We start from the raw sequence: 21,337 nt of genomic DNA on the forward strand, positions 1-21,337 counted from the left end.
ATGTGTGCAACATTGCCACCCACCCACCCAATGCCCTTGCATTCTGGCACCTCAAGCTACCAGGATGAAATATACTCGGAGTCAAGAGTGGATTTCAAGCTCTTTATTCAGCTCACAATGGTGAGGAGGAATGGAAGTTCCCCCAGAATGTCTGCTTTATATACATTATTTACACAATGGGCCCCACGTGATTGGCTAATTCTGGGATTCACCTGTAGGCCAACCAGGTTGCGGATTCACTTCCACCTGGAGCTGGATTGGGTGGTATCTGTGGACCAATCAGACTGCTGCATTCTGGACCCTATTGTTCTAGGACCAATCAGACTGCTGCCTTTTGGATCCTATTCAACTCAGTACATAACACAGCATAGGTCCAGTGTACTGATTTTAGTGCACAGTGGTACCTTGGTTCTCAAAACTTAATCCATTCCGGAAGTCCGTTCCAAAACCAAAGCATTCCAAAACCAAGGCGTGCTTTCCCATAGAAAGTAATGCAAAATGGATTAATCCATTCCAGACTTTTGAAAACAACCCCTAAAACAGCAATTTAACACGAATTTTACTATCTGACGAGACCATGGATCCATAAAATGAAAGCAATGAACAATGTGCTGCAGTCACACAACCAATCAATCAGTAGCTGAACTGGGTTTCATACAGTCACAAAAAAACCACCATAAAAGAGCCACAAAAATACAGTCATACCTCGTGTTGCGTTTGCTTCAGCTTGAGCATTTTCAGGTTGCCTCCTGCGGCGACCTGGAAGTACCAGAAAGGGTTACTTCCGGGTTTCACCACTTGCGCATGCGCATACGCTCAAAACGATCTCACGCTCATGCACAGAAGTGGCGAATCGCAACCAGCGCATACGCACAGACATGGGTTGCGTTCTGCTCAGGTTGTGAACGGGGCTCCGGAACGGATCCCGTTCGCAACCAGAGGTACCACTGTAAAAAAGCAAAATAAATAGCAAAAACAGACAGACCTCAGCGTGGCACTCAAATCGGAAGCGTAACACCCAAAACGGAGCACGTTCGGCTTCCGAAAAATGTTCGCAAACCGGAACACTTACTTCTGATTTTGCATTGTTTGGGTTCCAAGTTGCTTGAGTACCACGGTCTTTGAGAACCAAGGTCCCACTGTAAGCCATATTAAGCATGGAAGCTGAATAAGTAAAATATCGTCTCACCCCTAACATGCCCAAATTGAAGGTGAGAACCTTCTGCTGATGCCACCTTATCAGGAGACCAGTCCCCTGCAAAGTAGAGATTGAGTCTTTGGTGTCTTGGCACGAACCCTTTGGAACTCCTCTCCACTTGAATATCAGGCAGGCAGCATCACTGTTGCCGTTTCAGCACCAACTGAAGACCTTCCTCTCCAAAGAGCCATCATTAAAGCTGAGCTCTTTCCGGGGCTGCATCTGTACTAGGCTAGCTTTCAAAATGCATTTATTGTTTTATCACCAGTTTGTCCTTCGGGAGGCTTGGTGTGGTGTAAATGTAATAAATAAATGAAATATATATAGAAATATTCTTATCATTACTGCCTTTGGGTCGTTCATGTGATGTTGCCCATCGCAGAATGGAAGAAACCAGAATTTCCATGCTTAACCGGAAGGATTGTGCTACCCATACCATTGTAAGGCATGATCTACTTTAGCAATTGCTCCCCTGACTTGGTTTTTGAAAAAGAAGATGTGTTCAATCAGCCAGGAGAAAGGATGTCGCTCAGGTAAGACATTCCACACCTGCCTTGAGTGAGGTGGTGCACAGGGATGGTTCATTACGGACAACAGTCCCCTGTTCTAAAGGAATCTTCTCATTCAGGCGTGAGGCGCCTCTGGCCCTCCAGATATCCCTGAACGACAACTCCCATCAGCCCCGGGAAGCCAAGAACCAGGGATCATGGGAGTTGTAGTTCAGCGATATCCAGAAAACCAAAAGTTCTCCACAGGTGCTCCAGTGAAACGGTTGTCCACCCTGAGACAGGTTTGAAAACAATGAAGACCCACTGGCTTCCTGTTTCCGGCGGTGAGAAATGGCTGACTCTCACACGATCGGACCTCAGCCGTGGCAGTAATTCAGGGTGAAAGAGGAGAGCACAAAATATGGTCTGAAGCTCAACATCAAAAAAACGAAGATCATGGCCACTGGGACCATCACCTCCTGGCAAATAGAAGGGGAAGAAATGGAGGCAGTGAGAGATTTAACCTTCTTGGGCTCCATGATCACTGCAGATGGTGACAGCAGTCAAGAAATTAAAAGACGCCTGCTTCTTGGGAGAAAAGCATTGACAAACCTAGACAGCATCTTAAAAAGCAGAGACATCACCTTGCCAACAAAGGTCTGTATAGTTAAAGCTATGGTTTTCCCAGTAGTGATGTATGGAAGTGAGAGCTGGACCATAAAGAAGGCTGATTGCTGAAGAATTGATGCTTGGTGCTGGAGGAGACTCTTGAAAGTCCCACGGACTGCAAGAAGATCAAACCTCTCCATTCTGAAGGAAATCAGCCCTGAGTGCTCACTGGAAGTACAGATCCTGAAGCTGAGGCTGCAAAACTTTGGCCACCTCATGAGAAGAGAAGACTCCCTGGAAAAGACCCTGATGTTGGGAAAGATGGAGGGCGCAAGGAGAAGGGGACAACAAAGGACGAGATGGTGGGGCAGTGTTCTCGAAGCTACCAGCATGAGTTTGACCAAACTGCGGGAGGCAGTGGAAGACAGGAGTGCCTGGCGTGCTCTGGTCCAGGGGGTCACGAAGAGTCGGACATGACTAAACGACTAAACAACAACATGGGGGTAATTAGCCCTGGCAGACTCACCAGGGTGGGGGAGGTCTGTCTCGGAGACCCTAAGACCGTCCGAGATTGTCAGCTGGCACCAAGGTGCAAGCGGCAGGACGCTGGTTCCCAGAGCACAGCACGACTGGCACTCTCCGAAGTCACTCTCACAAGCCGGAAATATCTGTTTGATAAAATAATTAGATTTGGACAATAAACAGACATAGTCTGGACCGAAGAAGACTGAGAAAAAATCTGCAGAATTGCATAGTCCCTGGTGTTTAAGCTCGGACTTCAAAGAGATTCTCATTATGGTGTTTGGATTTACGGAAGTTATTGGTACGTTCCTTTTTCTACTTTTCTATACCTACAATTGTTTTCTATGCCAAGCCTCATTAAGAAACCTATTTATTATAATCTTTTATCTATTATCTATTATCACGATTAATAATAAATAATTTGGATTGTAATTTGGCTCTTTTTTATTTTATTATTTTTAACTGGGTTATGATTTGATGGATTTGTTAATTGGATGCTTTTATTGGAATGATTTAAAAAGAAAAAAAGAGAAAACAATGAAGACCCAGGAGGCAGAGCCAAGGGGGGAGGGGCACACTTGAAATCACTTTTCCATGGTTAGCACCTAGAGAGGAAGCTAAGCCCCTGGGTCTCCTACGCACTGAGCCCTGGGATTTCTATTTAATTATGTTGACATTTGGAGCTATAGGTCTCTATTAGCGTCTGTGCATTTTAGGGATTTCTGTGGGTCCTCTTCTACATCTCTCCTGCATGTTTGGTGATGCTTAAGAGAGTCACCCCTGGGAAACCAGAGAGCTCATCTCTGCAGTTTTCAAGTGGACGACCTTGTTAATTTCAATTTCCAGCTTCCCCCTCTTTGGGGGAGCTCTGAGGTCCCAAATTCACTACAGGGAGGGAGGAGACACCACTTTTCCCCCATAAAATATTTGAGGGGGACAGCCCCCCAATTGATGGGCATTGCCATTCAAATGGTGCGCATGTGCTACATTGTGTGATCGATTGTGCGGGGCAGGGCTCACCTGCCCCCACCCCAATGTTTTATTCAAGTTGGCACCCCTGGGTGGCAGAAAGAGATAGAAGCAGTGGGAGAGAGAGATGGGGAAAGAAGGAAGGAAGGAAGGAAGGAAGGAAGGAAGGAAGGAAGGAAGGAGAGAGAAAGGAGAGAGAGGAAGGAAGGAAGGAGAGAGAGAGAGGGAGGGAGGGAGGGAGGGAGGAAGGAAGGAAGGAAGGAAGGAAGGAAGGAAGGAAGGAAGGAAGGAGGGAGGGAGGGAGGGAGAGTTATTGTTGACTTGTTGCTCTTACCCCCCCTGCCACTGAGGGAATAAGGCCCTTAACAGAGAAAATGTTGGCCACCTCTGGACTGGAGGGTCACACACTCACACTCCAGACTTGCACCCCTCACCCCACTCTGCCTCAGGAAGAAGAAAAACAGCCAAGCCAAGCCCAGTCCTCCTTGGTGCTTGTATTCCCCGAAGATCTCACAAAACCGGGTCGTGGACGTGGAACTGCTGTGTCAAGATCTCGCTCATCCACTGCAGGCAGAAGAGGAGCAGCATGGCGGAGAGCAGGAACTGCAAGATGAGGAGAGCCGACGGGATGAGGGTGCTGAAGAGGACTTGGACGGCCGCAAACAGCAGGGCGGTGCAGAGCAGGGCAACGTAGGCCGTGAAGGCACAGAGGCCCAGGAACAAGATGATGCTCAGGACCATCTTGACGCCATTGAGGAAGGACCCCAGGAACCCGCTGCACGCAGTGGGCGGCGCCACCACTTTGCAGCCAGGAGTCGGCTGCACCGGCGACAGCTCCGACGGCTGAGGTTGCGAGGGCTTCTGGCGAGCCATGGCGATCCCCCTGGGGAGGCACAAAATGTCAGTATATGTACGGTATCGGTTAGAAGATGCATTCTGCAAATAATAAATTATACAGGGGAGGAAGAGAGGAAAAGCTATGCAACAGCTGCAAAATGTTGCTATGAAGGAGTTTTGGAAGCAAGAAAACCCTCTCTTGGGCTCAAGGGAGAGAAATGCATTGCATTGGACTTGACATGCATAAATAAAACTGCTCGTTAATAGTTGACATGCATAAATAAAACTGCTCGTTAATAGTTAGCAAAGAGTCTTGTGTGTGGAATCTACTTCATCACTAAGGCTTCGAAGGTGAAGCCGCTGCATCACTCTGCGTGACTCAGAAAAACAGCTAACACAAAACCCTGTTTTTTACATGTTCACTGAGCTGTTTCAAGGATACCGAGAGAGGAGGCAGGCAACTGGGAATCTCCTCTCCCCAGGTCTCCCTGACGGGACAGCATCTGCCTTCTGAGCTAGGGCAGGTAGAGACTGGAAAGAGTGTCTTTCTGGTGGTGGCACCCCATCTATGGAAACAAAAGGTTTGTATCCAGTTCAGCAGACCTTCCACAGGGATCATAAGAAGATGAGAACATAAGAGCATGTTGGAGCAGACCTATCTAGTCCAGCGTCCTGTTCTCACAGTGGCCGACCAGATCTGAGCACGAGAGACCTCTCCCCTCCTGTGGTTTCCAGAAACTGATGTCCGGAAGCATTTCTGCCTCCGATTGTGGAGACAGAGCATAGCCACCCTGGCTAGTAGCCACTGATAGCCACCAATTTGTCCAATCCTCTTTTAAAACCACCCAACTTGGTGGCCATCACTGGCTCCAGTGGCAGGGAGTTCCATAGTTTAACTTTGTGCTGAATGAATAAGTCCTTTCTTTTACCTGTCCCGAATCTTCCAGCATTCAACTTATTTTATATATATATACATTTTTATTGATTTTTTAACATATCAGTTCCAACAGTCATACAACATATCTTCTCATCATGTACAATGTTTTAGACTTCCGTCAACACCTCTGATGATTTTCCGTTCTTTATCACTTATTCTGCATTTCTTAATTTCTATATTGCATTTAATTGTCCTTAACTAATAATTCTTTTCATAGTCTTTCTTGTAATATTTCAGATTATCCACCTTACAAAACTTCTTGCGGTCCTACTAATCAGTTCGTCGCAATTACTTTTCAAATAGTTCATATATCTAAGTCCTCTAAGAATCTCTGATCCCGCAGGTTTCGAATCCTTCCTGTTAATTTATCTAATTCTGCATAGTCCATCAACTTCATCCTCCATTCTTCTTTCGTCAGTAGTTCATAGAATCATAGAATCATAGAATCATAGAGTTGGAAGAGACCACAAGGGCCATCGAGTCCAACCCCCTGCCAAGCAGGAAACACCATCAGAGCACTCCTGACATATGGTTGTCAAGCCTCTGCTTAAAGACCTCCAAAGAAGGAGACTCCACCACACTCCTTGGCAGCAAATTCCACTGTCGAACAGCTCTTACTGTCAGGAAGTTCTTCCTAATGTTTAGGTGGAATCTTCTTTCTTGTAGTTTGGATCCATTGCTCCGTGTCCGCTTCTCTGGAGCAGCAGAAAACAACCTTTCTCCCTCCTCTATGTGACATCCTTTTATATATTTGAACATGGCTATCATATCACCCCTTAACCTCCTCTTCTCCAGGCTAAACATGCCCAGCTCCCTTAGCCGTTCCTCATAAGGCATCGTTTCCAGTTCTTCAACTTCTTTGGGGGTGTCTGCAAATCCTGTTGTTACGAGAGGGAGAAACCCTTTTCGCTATCCATGTATAATTTTATAAATTTGTATCATGTCTCTTCTGACTCACCTTTTCTATAAACGATAAAGTTCCCAAAGCTACAACAGTTCCTCATAGAGCAGAGTTGCTCCACCCCCTCGATCAGTTTAGCTGCCCTTTTCTGAACCTTTCCCCAACTCTACGATATCAGTTTTGAGGCGACGCAACCAGAATCCCAAATGCAACCACACCAGAGATTTGTATAACGGCATTATGATATTGGCAGTTCTGTTTTCAGTTCTGTTCCTGAATGGTCCTAATTGCTTGTTTGGGCACCTTCTTTTAACAAGTTTAATCAGTTTTATCGCATTTCTATTTCTCATGGAATATTATTCCAGTGCTCTGGGGACTAAAAGCCCTTTTCGTCCCCGTCCCCCCGCCCTTGGCAATTTTGAAGGAGGGAGATCCTTTAAATCAAGTGCATCCGTGTCTCTCCAGATCTTGTCGGAAAGACTCCAGCTCACATGAGCCTCAGGTCACATGGCCAGTGGTCAAGGATGATGGGAAATGTGGTCCAACAAAACAGGAAGGGCCAGAGTTTCCTTACTTTGCTTAGAATAAATTTAAAAATCTTCACGGTTGTGGGTTTGGGAGGGGTCAGTCTGGATGACATCCCAAGTCCCTCCCAGTTCTTTTTTCTTTTTTAAAATAATATTTATTAAAAGTTTAAAGATTACAGAAAAAAAGAAAAGTGAAAAAAGAAGAAAGAATAAAGAATACAAATCAATACATTACAAACATAAAAAGAAAACAAAAAACACAATACATCAAACACAAACAAAAACAATTAAAAACACACCCAATATTTATCATTATCTTTCATTAACTTATTTCCTCGACCTCACACCTCCCTTTTTTGTATTCTAGATAATAACTATATCAGCAAATCCTTTCCATCTTTCACTGCTTTCTGTCATTTAATTATCTTAGTCTATTTTAACCTTATCTTACCATCAAAACCTTAAAGCTTATTTATACTTAACTCCTTATAATATTTCTACTAAAGCCATGTAATTTCATTCCAACGTTTTGCTAACATTTCATTAATTTTACAATATTTCTCTAAATAGGTTTTTAATTTTTTTCCAATCTTCTTCCACCGTCTCTTCTCCCTGGTCTCGGATTCTGTCAGTCCTTTCTATCCATTCCATATAGTCCATCAACCTGGTGATCTTCTATCCGAGGCTCTTAGCTCTTTTCCATGTCCCAGTTCTTGGGGTCTTGTGCCCTGAGAGGGTTGGAATCTGATGGGGGTTACTGATCTCGTCAGTGAACTTAGCTGGCCACTTAAGTGTCCTCATCAGCATCCCAAAATAATGAGTCAGTTTGCAAGGGCTGCAGCTAAGTGATGATGCCCCCCCCCCTCCAAGACGGATTGGTGAGTCTTTCTTCCACTCCATCACCTAGCTGCAAGGTAAGGTCAGTGCTTTCTTTTGGGGGGTACGCAGGGGTACGCATACCCCTAAACATTTTGTGAACCTTTGTACTTTTGTCCATTTACTGTATTTATTCTCCCCGATTTGAACTATAAAATGGTGGTTTTCTTGAGTCAAAATGAGAGTGTACCCCCTAAACGTTTTTTCAGTGGAGGGGGGGAACCACTGGGTAAAGTAAATGGTATAAGGCATGGGTAGGCATACTAAGGCCCGGGGGCCGGATCCGACCAAATCGCCTTCTAAATCCGGCCCACGGACAGTCCAGGAATCAGCATGTTTCTACGTGAGTAGAATGTGTCCTTTTATTTAAAATGCATCTCTGGGTCATTTGTGGGGCATAGGAATTCATTCATTATTATTTTTTTCAAAATATAGCCTGGCCCCCCACCAGATCTGTGGGACAGTGGACCGGCCCCCTGCTGAAAAAGTTTGCTGACCCCTAGGTAAAGGTAAATGTACCCCTGCCCGTACAGGCCAGTCTTGACAGACTCTAGGGTTGTGCGCTCATCTCACTCTAGAGGCCGGGAGCCAGCGCTGTCCAGAGACACTTCCGGGTCACGTGGCCAGCGTGACAAGCTGCATCTGGCGAGCCAGCGCAGCACACAGAACGCTGTTTACCTTTCCGCTAGTAAGCGGTCCCTATTTATCTACTTGCACCCAAGGGTGCTTTCGAACTGCTAGGTTGGCAGGCGCTGGGACCGAGCAATGGGAGCGCACCCCGCCGCGGGGATTCGAACCACCGACCATGCGATCGGCAAGTCCTAGGCGCTTAGGTTTTACCCACAGCGCCACCCGCGTCCCTGGTTTAAGATAAATGACCCCTGGATGGTTAGGTCCACTCAAAGGTGACTATGGGGTGCGGCGCTCATCTCATTTTTCAGGTCAAGGGCGCTAGCATTTGTCCACAGACAGCTTCCCGGGTCATGTACCCAGCATGACTAAACCACCTCTGGAACAATGGAACACTGTGACGGAAACCAGAGCGCATGGAAACACCATTTACCTTTCCACCGCAGCAGTACCTTTTTATCTACTTTCACTGGTGTGCTTTCAAACTGCTAGGTTGGCAGAAGCTGGGACAAAGCAATGGGAGCTCACCCCATTGCATGGATTCGAATTGCCGTCCTTCTGACTCTCCTATCTGCTAGGTATCTGCTAGGTAAGAGAACTTTGACCAGTGTGGTATGAGTGCTGATCTTCCATCTATGCATAGTTCTTGGCACCTATCTGTCTCGGGAGACAATGGAGTGTACCTCTGGGGGTAAAGCCAAACCATTGGAGAGTTACAGCCCCTGCTGTGGCTGTAGAAACTGATATGGGAGAGACATTTTGTTGTTGTTGTTGTTGTTTTATTATTATTAATGTTGCAATACATATATGAAATCTTTACATAGTGATACATATACATTATATTCGTAAATTCACATTTACACATTTCATTATGTACCAACATTTATCCATTTCTTATTTCTTGCCCTGTGTCTTCCCCCCACCCGTACGTGACTTCCTTGTTATTATTTTGTAACTTTATTACTGAGATTGTATTTTTGTATCTTAATAATTAAACATTCATTCTTATATATCTGCTTAGCTTAACTTAACTTTGTGAAATCAGTCTATACAGGTCAATAAATTCTTGTTGGAGCATCTTTTGGTCATGTATTCTTCTATACATTTCCATTCCTGTTTGAGATTTTGATTAGATTGCATTCTAATTGTTGCCGTCATTTTTGCTAATTCAATCATTTCAAAAAAATTATGTTGCCTATCTTTCAATGTTGGTACTTCTTCTGATTTCCAATTTTTTGCAATCAATAACCTTGCGGCAGCTATTGCATATGAAAAGATTCTGGGAGAGACATGTTTTGTTGCAGCTGGGGCAGATGGAGGCGTCCGGTTGTGCTGCTGCAGATGTACTATGCTGTTTCTTCTCTCTGCGCTCCTCCCAGAGGTCATTCCACCTCTGGTCACCTGACTGGTCACCGCAGGGACTGCGGTTGTCTGCAAGGGATTCCCTCATGGCATGGTTAACACTGCCAGCCTTCATGCCACCTTCGCAGACACCGTTGTAATGCAGAATTGGTCTGCCAACCAGCCTCGTGCGTGAAGAAAGCTCACATAGAGACTGTCCTTGTGGATATGTGTGAATAAAGCCATACATTCTAAAGACACCACAGTCTTCGCCATTCCAAGGAAACAGAACCCTGAGTAAATGCCTGGAACCGATGGAGTCTCTCATCTCTTGGATATTAGGGTGGCAGGAAAATGTCTCATTTAGTGTGATGCAGCAGCTAAAAAAGCCAATGCAATTCTGGGCTGCATCTATAGGAGTATAGCATCTAGATCAAGGGAAGTAATAGTGCCACTGTATTCTGCTCTGGTCAGACCTCACCTGGAGTACTGTGTCCAGTTCTGGGCACCACAGTTCAAGAAGGACACTGACAAACTGGAACGTGTCCAGAGGAGGGCAACCAAAATGGTCAAAGGCCTGGAAACGATGCCTTATGAGGAACGGCTAAGGGAGCTGGGCATGTTTAGCCTGGAGAAGAGGAGGTTAAGGGAGAATATGATAGCCATGTTCAAATATATAAAAGAATGTCACATAGAGGAGGGAGAAAGGTTGTTTTCTGCTGCTCCAGAGAAGCGGACACAGAGCAATGGATCCAAACTACAAGAAAGAAGATTCCACCTAAACATTAGGAAGAACTTCCTGACAGTAAGAGCTGTTTGACAGTGGAATTTGCTGCCAAGGAGTGTGGTGGAGTCTCCTTCTTTGGAAATCTTTAAGCAGAGGCTTGACAACCATATGTCAGGAGTGCTCTGATGGTGTTTCCTGCTTGGCAGGGGGTTGGACTCGATGGCCCTTGTGGTCTCTTCCAACTCTATGATTCTATGATTCTAGTTGACATCTTCTAGCACTCCTAAGCCGGTGAATCTGGTGCTTTCTCTTGTCAGTTTTTTAAACGGGCCCTGAAGACTTCTCTGCTCCAAGCTGCTTTTAATTAATGTTTTAATGCTCTGTGCTTAAAACTGCTGCTATTTTAAAGTCGTGTTTTGATAACTGCTGGATTTAATATACGCGGTATTGGCACTGTTTTAAACTACTGCCAGGATATTATATTACCTGGGAATAAGGGTGTCTCTGGACTGGCGCTGTTCTGTAGGAGGGGTTCAAGGATGCAGGGGAAATGTAGGTTTACCCAATTAAAGTGAGTTAAAGCACCGGATCTTTTCCAGCTCATGGGACTCAGCTACATAAGTAAAGAAATAACGTTTTAAATGTGTCATAATACTGTGACACCAGATGGCGCCGTGGAGTCCCATCTTCTGCCAACTTGATTTCCCATAATGAAGTTTACAATGCGTTTTCCTAAAACGTTTTTTTTTTATGTGTCTAGATCCAGCTATGGTTCTAGAACCTAACCTTACCCAACCCGCCCAAAAACAGTCATATTTTCTATGGCTGCCAAGGGCTCCTAGTAATGATGGCTAGATGCTGTCCCTAATTTTGAAGGAAATTGGTCTCTGAACACCAGCTACTGGGGACCGCAGGTGGGAGAAGATTATAGCTTGTAATGCCTTGAAAGAGAACATGATGAAAATGATGTATAGATGGTATAGTACACCTGAGAAATTAGCTGGAATGTATAAGACAAATAGTAAGTGTTGGAAATGTAAAGAAAAGGAAGGAACATTTTACCATATGTGGTGGGAATGTAAGAAAGTAAAAAACTTCTGGGAAATGATATATAATGAGATGAAAAAAATGTTGAAGTATACATTTTTTAAAAAACCAGAAGCTTTTTTACTTGGTATTATAGGTGAGGATATTAATAGGCAAGATGTTAAATTGTTTTTGTATGCAACAACAGTGGCAAGAGTATTGAAATTCCGACGAAAGAAGAATGACAGGCGAAATTAATGGACTACGCAGAATTAGATAAAATGACAGGAAGGATTCGAAACCTGTGGAACCAGAGTTTCACAGAAGATTGGAAGAAATATACGAACTATTTGAAGAGCAACTGTAATCAACAAATTACACTAGTAGGACTACAAGAAGCTTTGTAAGGAGAAATGTATGAAGCATTGCAAAGTAGAGAAAGAATAGAGATATTAGTTATGAGTTAAATGTAATTGTGGAAGTAAGAAATGTATATTTATTGAATAAATTGGAAAATTTTCAGATGTGATTGATGTAAGTAAAAAAAATGGTGTAAGATATGAAAGTATGTTTAATTATTGCTGAAAATGATATGTTGAAAACTAATAAAAATTTATATACAAAAATGAAAAAAAAAGAATTGTAGAAGAGTTGGAAGGGACCCTGAGGGTCATCTAGTCCAACCCCCTGCAATGCAAGGATCTCAGCTAGATTGTACGGGGCAGATGGCCAACCAAACTCTTCTTAAAAACCTCCAACGAGGGAGAGTCTACAACCTCCTAAGGGAGTCCATTCCATTGCTGAACAGCTCATACTGATTGATTTGGCGCACACCCTACTTGTGGACTTCCTAGAGGCAGCTGGTTGACCATCATGGGAACAGGATGCTAAACTAGGTAGACCATAAGGGAAGTAGCAGCCATATGAAGAAAGGTTGCAGCATTTCAGACTTTTTAGTCTGTGAAAAAGGCAAATTCCATGCTATGGATCCTTAGGAAAAGAACTGAAAACAAAAACTGCCAGGATCATAATGTGCTGGGCCCGGGGGTAAACCCAAGCAATGCAGTCCAGGTCCAGTCCCGAATCCAAGGGTTCCGCGAAGAGTCAGTCCAACAGGGTCAAGGCAGGAAACCAGGCGGGGTCAGGCACAGAGTCACAGACAGGTTCTAGCAAACAGCAATGTTGCTCCTGCAACCTGGGGCAGGGTCCGACAGCCTTTTATCTTTGTCGGGGTAACGGCCGGTCCTGATCCCCCGGCGACTCACCTCCCTGTCTCGCCCAAAGGCGAGCACTCCTCCTGCGAGTACTCAGGTCTCTCCTTCTCTCAGACCTTAGTCTCTGCAGATCGGGAGATGTCTGTGGGTTACTATACCCAGAGGCCGCCTCAGCCTCCCCTGACCCAACCAGTAGTGGAGCAGCTGTAAGCGATGGCCCAGCTGGAGGCAACGAGGTCATCCCCGCATCTGGAGCCAGGGCAGGCTCAGGCCCCTGACTCAGCCCAGCTGGTGCTTGTTGCAGGGGAACCTGTGCAGACTGGGACTCTTCAGGATCAGGCCCCAGGCTTGGTTCAGATGCTGCCTGAGGCAAAGGATCCGGTGTGGACTGAGACTCCTCTGGTTCTGAGTCCGAGCCCCAGTCCCAGGCCATCACACATAACGCCATTGTGCAAATCTACCGCATGGCTACATTTGCAGTACTGTGAAAAGTTATGGCCACCTCACCTCAAAAAGGACATTGCAGAGTTGGAGAAGGTTCAGAAAAGAGTGAGGGGATGGAGAGGCTCCCTGACGAAGAAAGGTTGCAACGTTTTGGACTTTTTAGAATGGAGAAAAGGAGATTTAAGAGGCAGTGTGATAGAAGTTTATAGAATTCTGCGTGGCACAGAGGAAGAGGACTGAGAAAGGTTTTCCTCCCTCCTTCATGACACTAGAGCTCACTGCCCAAGGCAGCAGTACTTCTGAGCACCAGTTGCTGGAAACTACAGGAGGGGAGAGGGCTCTTAGGCTCTAATCCTGCTTGCAAATTGCCCAGAAGAGGCATCCGGTTGGCTATTGTGAGAAGAGGCTTTGGCCTGATCAAGTAGCTGGACTCTTCTTATGTTCTCCCACTGAGACTTCATGACTACTCAAAGAGAAATGAGGTGTTTGAAAGTTGGAGAAATGTGTCAGAGTTTGGCACCTTCCACCTATGCACCCATAACACACTTTACGACACATCCAGACACACACATGTACATGCATGCTTTACAGGGAATCAGCAGGACTCCCCATGTGGATTTGCCCTGACCTGTTAATAACAGCAAGAACGACTAATTTTAGACACTGGGATCCCAAGTTAGGGTTTATCCACACTTCCCTTTCCTCTGCTCTTTACAGGCATAAAGGTAAAGGGTAAAGGGACCCCTGACCGTTAGGTCCAGTCGCGGACGACTCTGGGGTTGCGGCACTCATCTCGCTTTATTGGCCGAGGGAGCCGGCGTACAGCTTCTGGGACATGTGGCCAGCATGACTAAGCCGCTTCTGGCAAACCAGAGTAGCACATGGAAACATCATTTAGCTTCCCGCCGGAGTGGTACCTATTTATCTACTTGCACTTGAACTGCTAGGTTGGCAGGAGCAGGGACCGAGCAATGGGAGCTCACTCCGTCGCGGGGATTCGAACCGCCGACCTTCTGATTGGCAAGCCCTAGGCTCTGTGGTTTAGACCACAGCGCCACCCGCGCTCCCTTTACAGGCATAGTCTATGCTTTAAAGCCCTGTGTGCAAGTGCCCTTTATTTTTTTGTTCTGCATTCTCCATGAATGTCTGCTCTCTAAAGCTCAATCAGAGCAAATGGCAATCTAGAGAAAATTCAAATTGACGTTTGCTCTGATTGAGCACTAAATACCAGTTGTTGGACACTAAAGGAGGGTGCTCTTTCGCTCGTGTGTTGCTTGCAGGCTTCCCATTGGGGCATCTGGTGAGAACAGGATGCTGGGATGAATGGGCCTTGCCCCTTCATTATACCAGGGCTAAAAATGAGCAATGGGATCCACGGTATGGTCTTCAGGCTCCCAGGGCAGGAAAGCCCCAACTTACCTCCCTTCTAGGCTGAGCTCAGCATTAGATGTTACCCCCAGGCCCGTCCTCGTGTCTGAATTATTGACCCGTTCATTGGGCAGAGATGTCTCCCACACCACATCCCGGCCTAATGGGAGTGGCTGCCCTGGGGAGGGCACTCTGTTTCTTGACTGCTGATGTCACAAACCCAGCTGGCTGGGTAATGGCAGCCCTGCAAGCCCTCAACTTTTGGCTGGGGACTGGTGGCCACCCTGGAGAAGACTTCCTGTTAGGGAAGCTGGACCCCACTCTCTCATTCAGATTTTTCCTCCATTGACCAGGTTCTGAGTTTCAGATGGGGGACGTCTCCAGCCCCACCTGAAGATGCCAGATATTGAACCTGATTGCCCTACGACCCTCCTCCAGAAAAGTACAAAGGAAAAAGCAGTAGAGGTCAACCTTCAGAAAGTCATCATGGGGTGACTACTGGAATAGAATCTCCCACAGAGGTCTTCCATCATACAGCCAACTAGACCCTAATGTGACTAGCCTAGCGGTCCAGATGAGAACTGGGAACTGTCTCCATGGGTATGTCTCTCTTATGGTCCATGGGGTGGTGGCAGTGGTTAGGATCTCATTCAGCTCTGGCCAGAAAACGCAGCCAAGATTCTGAGTGGGAGGGGGTTTGGGGGGGACGGGGAGCCACCCAAAAAACCCCAATACTAATCTGCTCCTGAATCATCATGACTAATTTTAGTAATGGGATTTTTTTTAAAAAAAAAAAAAAGACCAACTCAAATTTGTTGGGCAAAGAGGGGTGCAACGCTAAGCCAACATAGGACCAGAGAAAGCTGTCTTCAGGGCTCATTCAGATGTGCTTTTTTTGCCATGTTTCTAGGCACAGATCATAAAATTGTAGATTTGGGAGGGACCATGAGGGTCATCTATACCAGCCCCCTGCAATGCAGGAATTTTTTGCCCAACTTAGGTCTCGAACCCATGACCCTGAAATGAAGAAATCTGTGCTTTAAAGCTCCCTGTCCAAGCACTTCTTGTTTCTGTTTTGCTCCAGAGCATGAAGACCTGCTCTTTACTGCTAAATCGGAACAAACAGCAATCCATGGGAAACCCAAATGATCGATTGGTTCCAATTCAACATTATAGAGCAGGTTTTCCTGGCAAAATCCCTTTTCACCCTGAGCTGTTTGGCGTTTTAGCAGCCCCAACTTTTGTCTTTGCTAAATACCTTCCACCCACCCACAGTGGAGACGTCCCTGCCAGATGCGAATTGCTAGGGTCTTCCTAGCTGTCAACGGAGTTAAAACCCAAGACTTAACGCTAGAAGAACACCATGAAGTTGTCCATGCAGGGGAGGCATGTTTATTGCAGTGTTTAGGGGCAAATCGAAAGCTCCCACATTGTCTTGTTTTGCAGCGGGGCTGTTTTCAAGCCCTGCTGATTTCATGACCCTAAGGAAAAGCCCACATTCTTGGTCTCCTCCAGCACCTTTTCCTGCACCCACGAGGAGATCGTAGAGAGCATCAAGGCAAGGGCACCAGAGATGAATAAGTAGACGATGTGGCGCCCCAGGTCAGAGGTGATGCGCAGCACATCAAGGAGCGGGGCAGCCAAGGGGCCGAGGAACTGGGTGGAGGCGATTAGCTCAGAATGGAACCGGTCGGTCATCAAGAAGTAGTAAGTGGTTGAGAGCACTATCACAAAGGTGGCCATGCACATGGCTGGGGTCTTCCGCTAGGCTCTTCCTCTGCTAGGCAGCACCATGGTCCACAGGGCTGGGGGGGGGGCTGCATTCCCTGGAAATGAATGGGGAAGAGGAACCATGGATGAACTGGACGAAGGCAGCTTTCCCTGGCCTGGTATCCTCTGGATCAGCGATTCTCAACCTGTGGGTCTCCAGATGTTGTTGGACTACAACTCCCATCACCCCTAGCTAGCAAGGCCAGAGCTCAGGGATGATGAGAGTCGTAGTCCAACAATATCTGGAGACCCACAGGTTGAGAACTGTTGCTCTGGATTGTTTTGGACTACAACTCCCATCAGCACAGCCATATGCTGGACTACAACTCCCATGAGTCCTGGCCAGCACAGCCATATAGAACCACAGAATACAATTGGAAGGAACCCCAAGGGTCATCTAGTCCAACTCCTGCAACGCAGGAATGTTTTATACTACAACTCCCATAAGCCCCCTGCCAGCATGGTTCTTCTCAGGCTGAAAGCCTCAGGCTGATTGATTTAGTCAATCAAAGTTTGCACCCATAGTTGCACCCATGTGTTTTGCTTTTAATTTTTTATTGAATTTACTTGATAAGCTAACATACAGTCATACCTCGGGTTGAAGTAACTTCAGGATGAATATTTTCAGGTTGCGTTCCGCAGCGACCCGGAAGTAACGGAGCGCATTACTTCCGGGTTTCGCCGCTTGCGCATGCACAGACGCTCAAAATGACATCATGCGCAGAAGCAGCTAAATGTGACCCGTGCACGTGCAGGCGTGCAGTCGCATGTTACGTCCGCTTCAGGATGTGAACAGGGCTCCGGAACGGATCCCATTCACATCCAGAGGTACCAATATAATTATATATGGTCTTTTGGGGGTGATCGCAAAACAGTGACAATTCAAAACACAATACAATTCACCATACACTCCTACATATATACACATGAGACTTTCCACCCCCAATGCTTTTACCTTTTCTATTTTCCTGTTGTACAAAACTTAACATTATACTAATTATACTATCTTAAAGTTCCTTACTAATTTTTAAAACCTTTTCATTCATGTATACAGAAATCATTCAAGTGCTGTCGAAGAAGCCACACTACTGTTATATTTTTTTAAGTAGTTCTTGAACATGTCTCATTTTTGAACAAATTTTTGGTTAACATTACCTCTCAGCCTGTTTGTCATTTGAGCCAATTCAGCAAATTCTACCAATTTGTTTAGCCATTTTGTTTTTGAAGGAACTCCCTCACCCTTCCAGTTTTGTTGCAGCCCTAGTTTGGACTTGGAGGTCCAACTTGCAACCGCACAAGATTTTCAAAAGAAGGAATGGCAAGGGAGGGGAAGAGATGATTTTCAACAGGACTACGACGTAGGATGGGGTTGTTTTCATCAAGGTCGTAGTAGAAAGAAAGGCATAAGATTCTCTCCTCTCTCACCCACCAGTCCTGTTGAAAATCACCTCTCCCCACATTGGCATGTTAGTCGACATGATTGCAGGTGGAAATCCCATTTTGCCTCTCGTTCCCCCCAGAGCTCATTTGCAGCCAAGTTGTGGAAGATTTTCTTCTATAAGGGTGGGCTTTTCATTCACCCCCCTCACCTAGCTGCTGCCAGGTAGAAGAATAATAGCCAGGTGTGCTGTGTGACAGCTGAGCTGGTTGGAAGCTGGATACACAGAGACCACCTTGCTCTGTGCTGGATCCACAGCTGTGACTAATGGAGAAGCAAGATCTGTGTTTAATAATAATAATATATTATTTATACCCCACCCACCTGGCTGGCTTTCCCCAGCCACTCTGGGCGGCTTCCAACTGAATATTAAAAACAATACAGCATCAGACATTAAAAACTTCCCTAAACAGGGCTGCCTTCAGATGTAGTCTAAAAGTCTGGTAGTTGTTGTTCTCTTTGACATCTGGTGGGAGGGTGTTCCACAGGGCGGGTGCCACCACCAAGAAGGCACTCCCACCAGATGTCCTCAGAAACGTACTGGGAGCCAATGCAGGTCTTTCAAGACCGGTGTTATGTGGTCTCGGCAGCCACTCCCAGTCACCAGTCTATTCTGGATTAGTTGTCGTTTCTGGGTCACCTTCAAAGGTAGCCCCACATAGAAAGCATTGCAGTAGTCCAAGCGAGAGATAACCAGAGCATGCACCACTCTGGCGGGCAGGGAGCATCTCATCCTGCGTACCAGATGGAGCTGGTAGACAGCTGCCCTGCACACAGAATTGACCTGCGCCTCCATGGACAGCTGTGAGTCCAGAAGGACTCCCAGGCTGCGCACCTGGTCCTTCAGGGGCACAGTTACCCCATTCAGGACCAGGGAGTCCCCCACACCCGCCTGCCCCCTGTCCCCCCAAAACAGTACTTCTGTCTTGTCAGGATTCAACCTCAATCTGTTAGCCGCCATCCATCCTCCAACCGCCTCCAGTCACTCACACAGGACCTTCACCGCCTTCACTGGTTCTGATTTGAAAGAGAGGCTGAGCTGGGTATCATCTGCATATTGATGGACACCCAGTCCAAACCCCCTGATGATCTCTCCCAGCAGCTTCATATAGATGTTAAAAAGCATGGGGGAGAGGACGGACCCCTGAGGCACCCCACAAGTGAGGGCCCAGGGTTCTGAACACTCATCCCCCACCACCACTTTCTGAACACAGCCCAGGAAGAAGGAGCAAAACCACTGTATAACAGTACCCCCAGCTCCCAGCCCCTCAAGACGGTCCAGAAGGATGTTATGGTTGATGGTATCAAAGGCCGCTGAGAGATCCAGCAGAACTAGGAAACAGCTCTCACCTTTGTCCCTAGCTTGCCGGAGATCATCAACCAGTGTGACCAAGGCAGTATCAGTCCCATGTTAGAGCCTCTCCATCTTACGCCCAGGTTGTCTGTACGTGAAAATAAAGCCATGTATCCTAAATCTACCACTGTCTCCGCTGACCTTCATTCCAAGGAAACAGAACCCTGAGTAACTGCTGGAACCCCGGAAGCCGCTCACCTTTCAGAGATTAGGTAGGCATGCAACAATTCACATCCTTGGGCGGAAGCCCCAGTGTGCTACCTGGCAGCTCTGCTGACTTTCCCAGTGCCAGATTCCCACCCAGTAGGCTGTCCTCTGACCTACAGGCCCCGAACCTCTTAGCCTGCAGTCCACAGCTAACCTGTGGCCCAGAAAGAGCTCCCAGAGTCCAACGGGTGCAGCATCTTGGTCAAGGCACCCTTGCTTGGCGGGAGCCCCTGGACCGCACCTGCCCCGGGAGCTCCCATTGTGAAGCAGAGGACAAAGCCGCCACCCACCTGTGAGGTCATCAGAAGGCAACCAATTGGAAGCTAAGAGTCGCTCTAAGCAGAGAGCCTGGGTCCTGCAGGTGCCTCTGGGAAGCCCAGAACATGAGTGCAATCGCTTCTGAGCTGCTAGCAGCAGGTGCAACAGGAACAGACCTTAGTGGCACATACACAGCAGAAGGGGGACATTCAGTCTTGAGAACACGAAAAGAGCCTGCAGGATCAAGCCAATGGCCCATCTAGTCCAGCATCCTGTTCTCACAATGGACCATGCTTTTTATTGGTGTTTTACTTAATACAAACAAACAAAATGCAGTAAAATTCAACAGTCATTTACCCACATTCTTTCCCCACACTCTGCCGATCATTGACTTCCTTCCCTCCCTTCAACAGCTTATGTCAGTTACTTTTCCACCATTTCTTATTGCATCCAATCCTATCTACATCGTAAGATTTATTTCAGTCCTGCCAGAGTCTTCAGATTTCTACAGTTATTATTTATGTACTCCATAAATTTACTCCGGTCTTCTTGGAATTTTGCTTCCTCCTGATTTCAGATTCTACAGGTCAGTTTTGCTAGTTCCGCATTATCAACCATCATCGTCTGCCATTCCTCTACTGTTGGTAACTCTGGTACTTTCCATTTTTGAGCTAACAAAGTTCCTCACAGTGGACAATTCAATGCTTCTTCATGGAGGAGAGGGCTATTGGTGGCTACCTACAAATGCAACACAAAAGAACCCACAAGCAAACAAAGAGCAGGCAATATCCCCACCCCCAAAAAGGTGACTAGTGCCATAGTTCTAGAAAAAGAGGCGCCAGAACTCACCAGCAACACCTCTCTTGTTCTCTTATAATGGCAATGGCGCCTACCTGAAAGGTGCCAGGACTGAGTTCCGGCTGAGAAGAAGCCCTGCCCTCAGTCAATAAAACAAACCAAAGAACACCATTTTTAAAAATTAGAAGCAGGCCTTGCAGGTGCCTGAGGGCACTGTGTTGCTCATAGGCACCACATTAGGGGTCAGGTACGCAGGTGGAGCTGTAGGTTAAACCACAGAGCCTAGGACTTCCAATCAGAAGGTTGGTGGTTCAAATCCCCGCAATGGGGTGAGCTCCCGTTGCTCAGTCCCTGCTCCTGCCCACCTAGTAGTTTGAAAGCACGGCAAAGTGCAAGTACATAAATAGGTACCACTCCGGCGGGAGGATAAACGGCGTTTCCATGCGCTGCTCTGGTTCGCCAGAAGCGGCTTAGTCCTGCTGGCCACATGACCCAGAAGCTGTCGGCCGGCTCCCTCGCCCAGTAAAGCGAGATAAGCGCCGCAACCCCAGAGTCAGCCACAGCTGGACCTAATGGTCAGGGGTCCCTTTACTTTTATCTTACTGGGCTAGATGAACAGAGGAATATAGAAACTGTCAAGGACTGGCTGCATGCAGAGGAGGGAGGCACCAGCTGAGGAACCCCCGAGGGAAGAAGGCTCGGAACCTGGGGGTTGGTGGTGGGACGATGAGAGGTCAGAGGGAGAAGATTGGGGTGAGGAGGTGTTGGAAGTTGAGGAGGCAACAGGGCTTAGTGAGCTGGGAGAGTCTGTGGCAGAGAGAAGACCAGACTCAGTGGCAGAAGCTGAAGCAGGCCAGGGGAGGAGGGAGGCCAAGAGGCAGGGATGGTGCAGAGTCAC

General features: G+C 46.8%; 1 protein-coding gene and 1 long non-coding RNA gene across 2 annotated transcripts; both read right to left on the minus strand.

Moving 5' to 3' along the window:
- Positions 1 to 4,265: 4,265 nt before the first annotated feature.
- Positions 4,266 to 14,819, minus strand: LOC310657728 (uncharacterized protein). Its single transcript, XM_083398848.1, has 2 exons — positions 14,666 to 14,819; positions 4,266 to 4,669 (listed from the first exon to the last, which is right to left on the minus strand). The coding sequence occupies exon 2, from the start codon at positions 4,657 to 4,659 to the stop codon at positions 4,297 to 4,299; it is 363 nt and encodes a 120-aa protein (XP_083254974.1). The 5' UTR covers positions 4,660 to 4,669; positions 14,666 to 14,819; the 3' UTR covers positions 4,266 to 4,296.
- A 3,153-nt stretch (positions 14,820 to 17,972) lies between these two features.
- Positions 17,973 to 19,639, minus strand: LOC310657746. The gene is made up of 3 exons (XR_014501889.1): positions 19,375 to 19,639; positions 19,173 to 19,264; positions 17,973 to 18,086 (listed from the first exon to the last, which is right to left on the minus strand). It is a non-coding gene; the product is annotated as an uncharacterized lncRNA (long non-coding RNA).
- Between the last annotated feature and the right edge of the window lie 1,698 nt (positions 19,640 to 21,337).

The sequence above is a fragment of the Podarcis tiliguerta genome (assembly GCF_965153285.1).
Source record: "Podarcis tiliguerta genome assembly, chromosome: 9".
In the NCBI taxonomy this organism is placed as follows: domain Eukaryota; kingdom Metazoa; phylum Chordata; class Lepidosauria; order Squamata; family Lacertidae; genus Podarcis; species Podarcis tiliguerta.

Coding starts and splice junctions, on each gene's coding strand:
- LOC310657728 (XM_083398848.1), bottom strand. CDS start 4,659: ATGGCTCGCCAGAAGCCCTCGCAACCTCAGCCGTCGGAGCTGTCGCCG.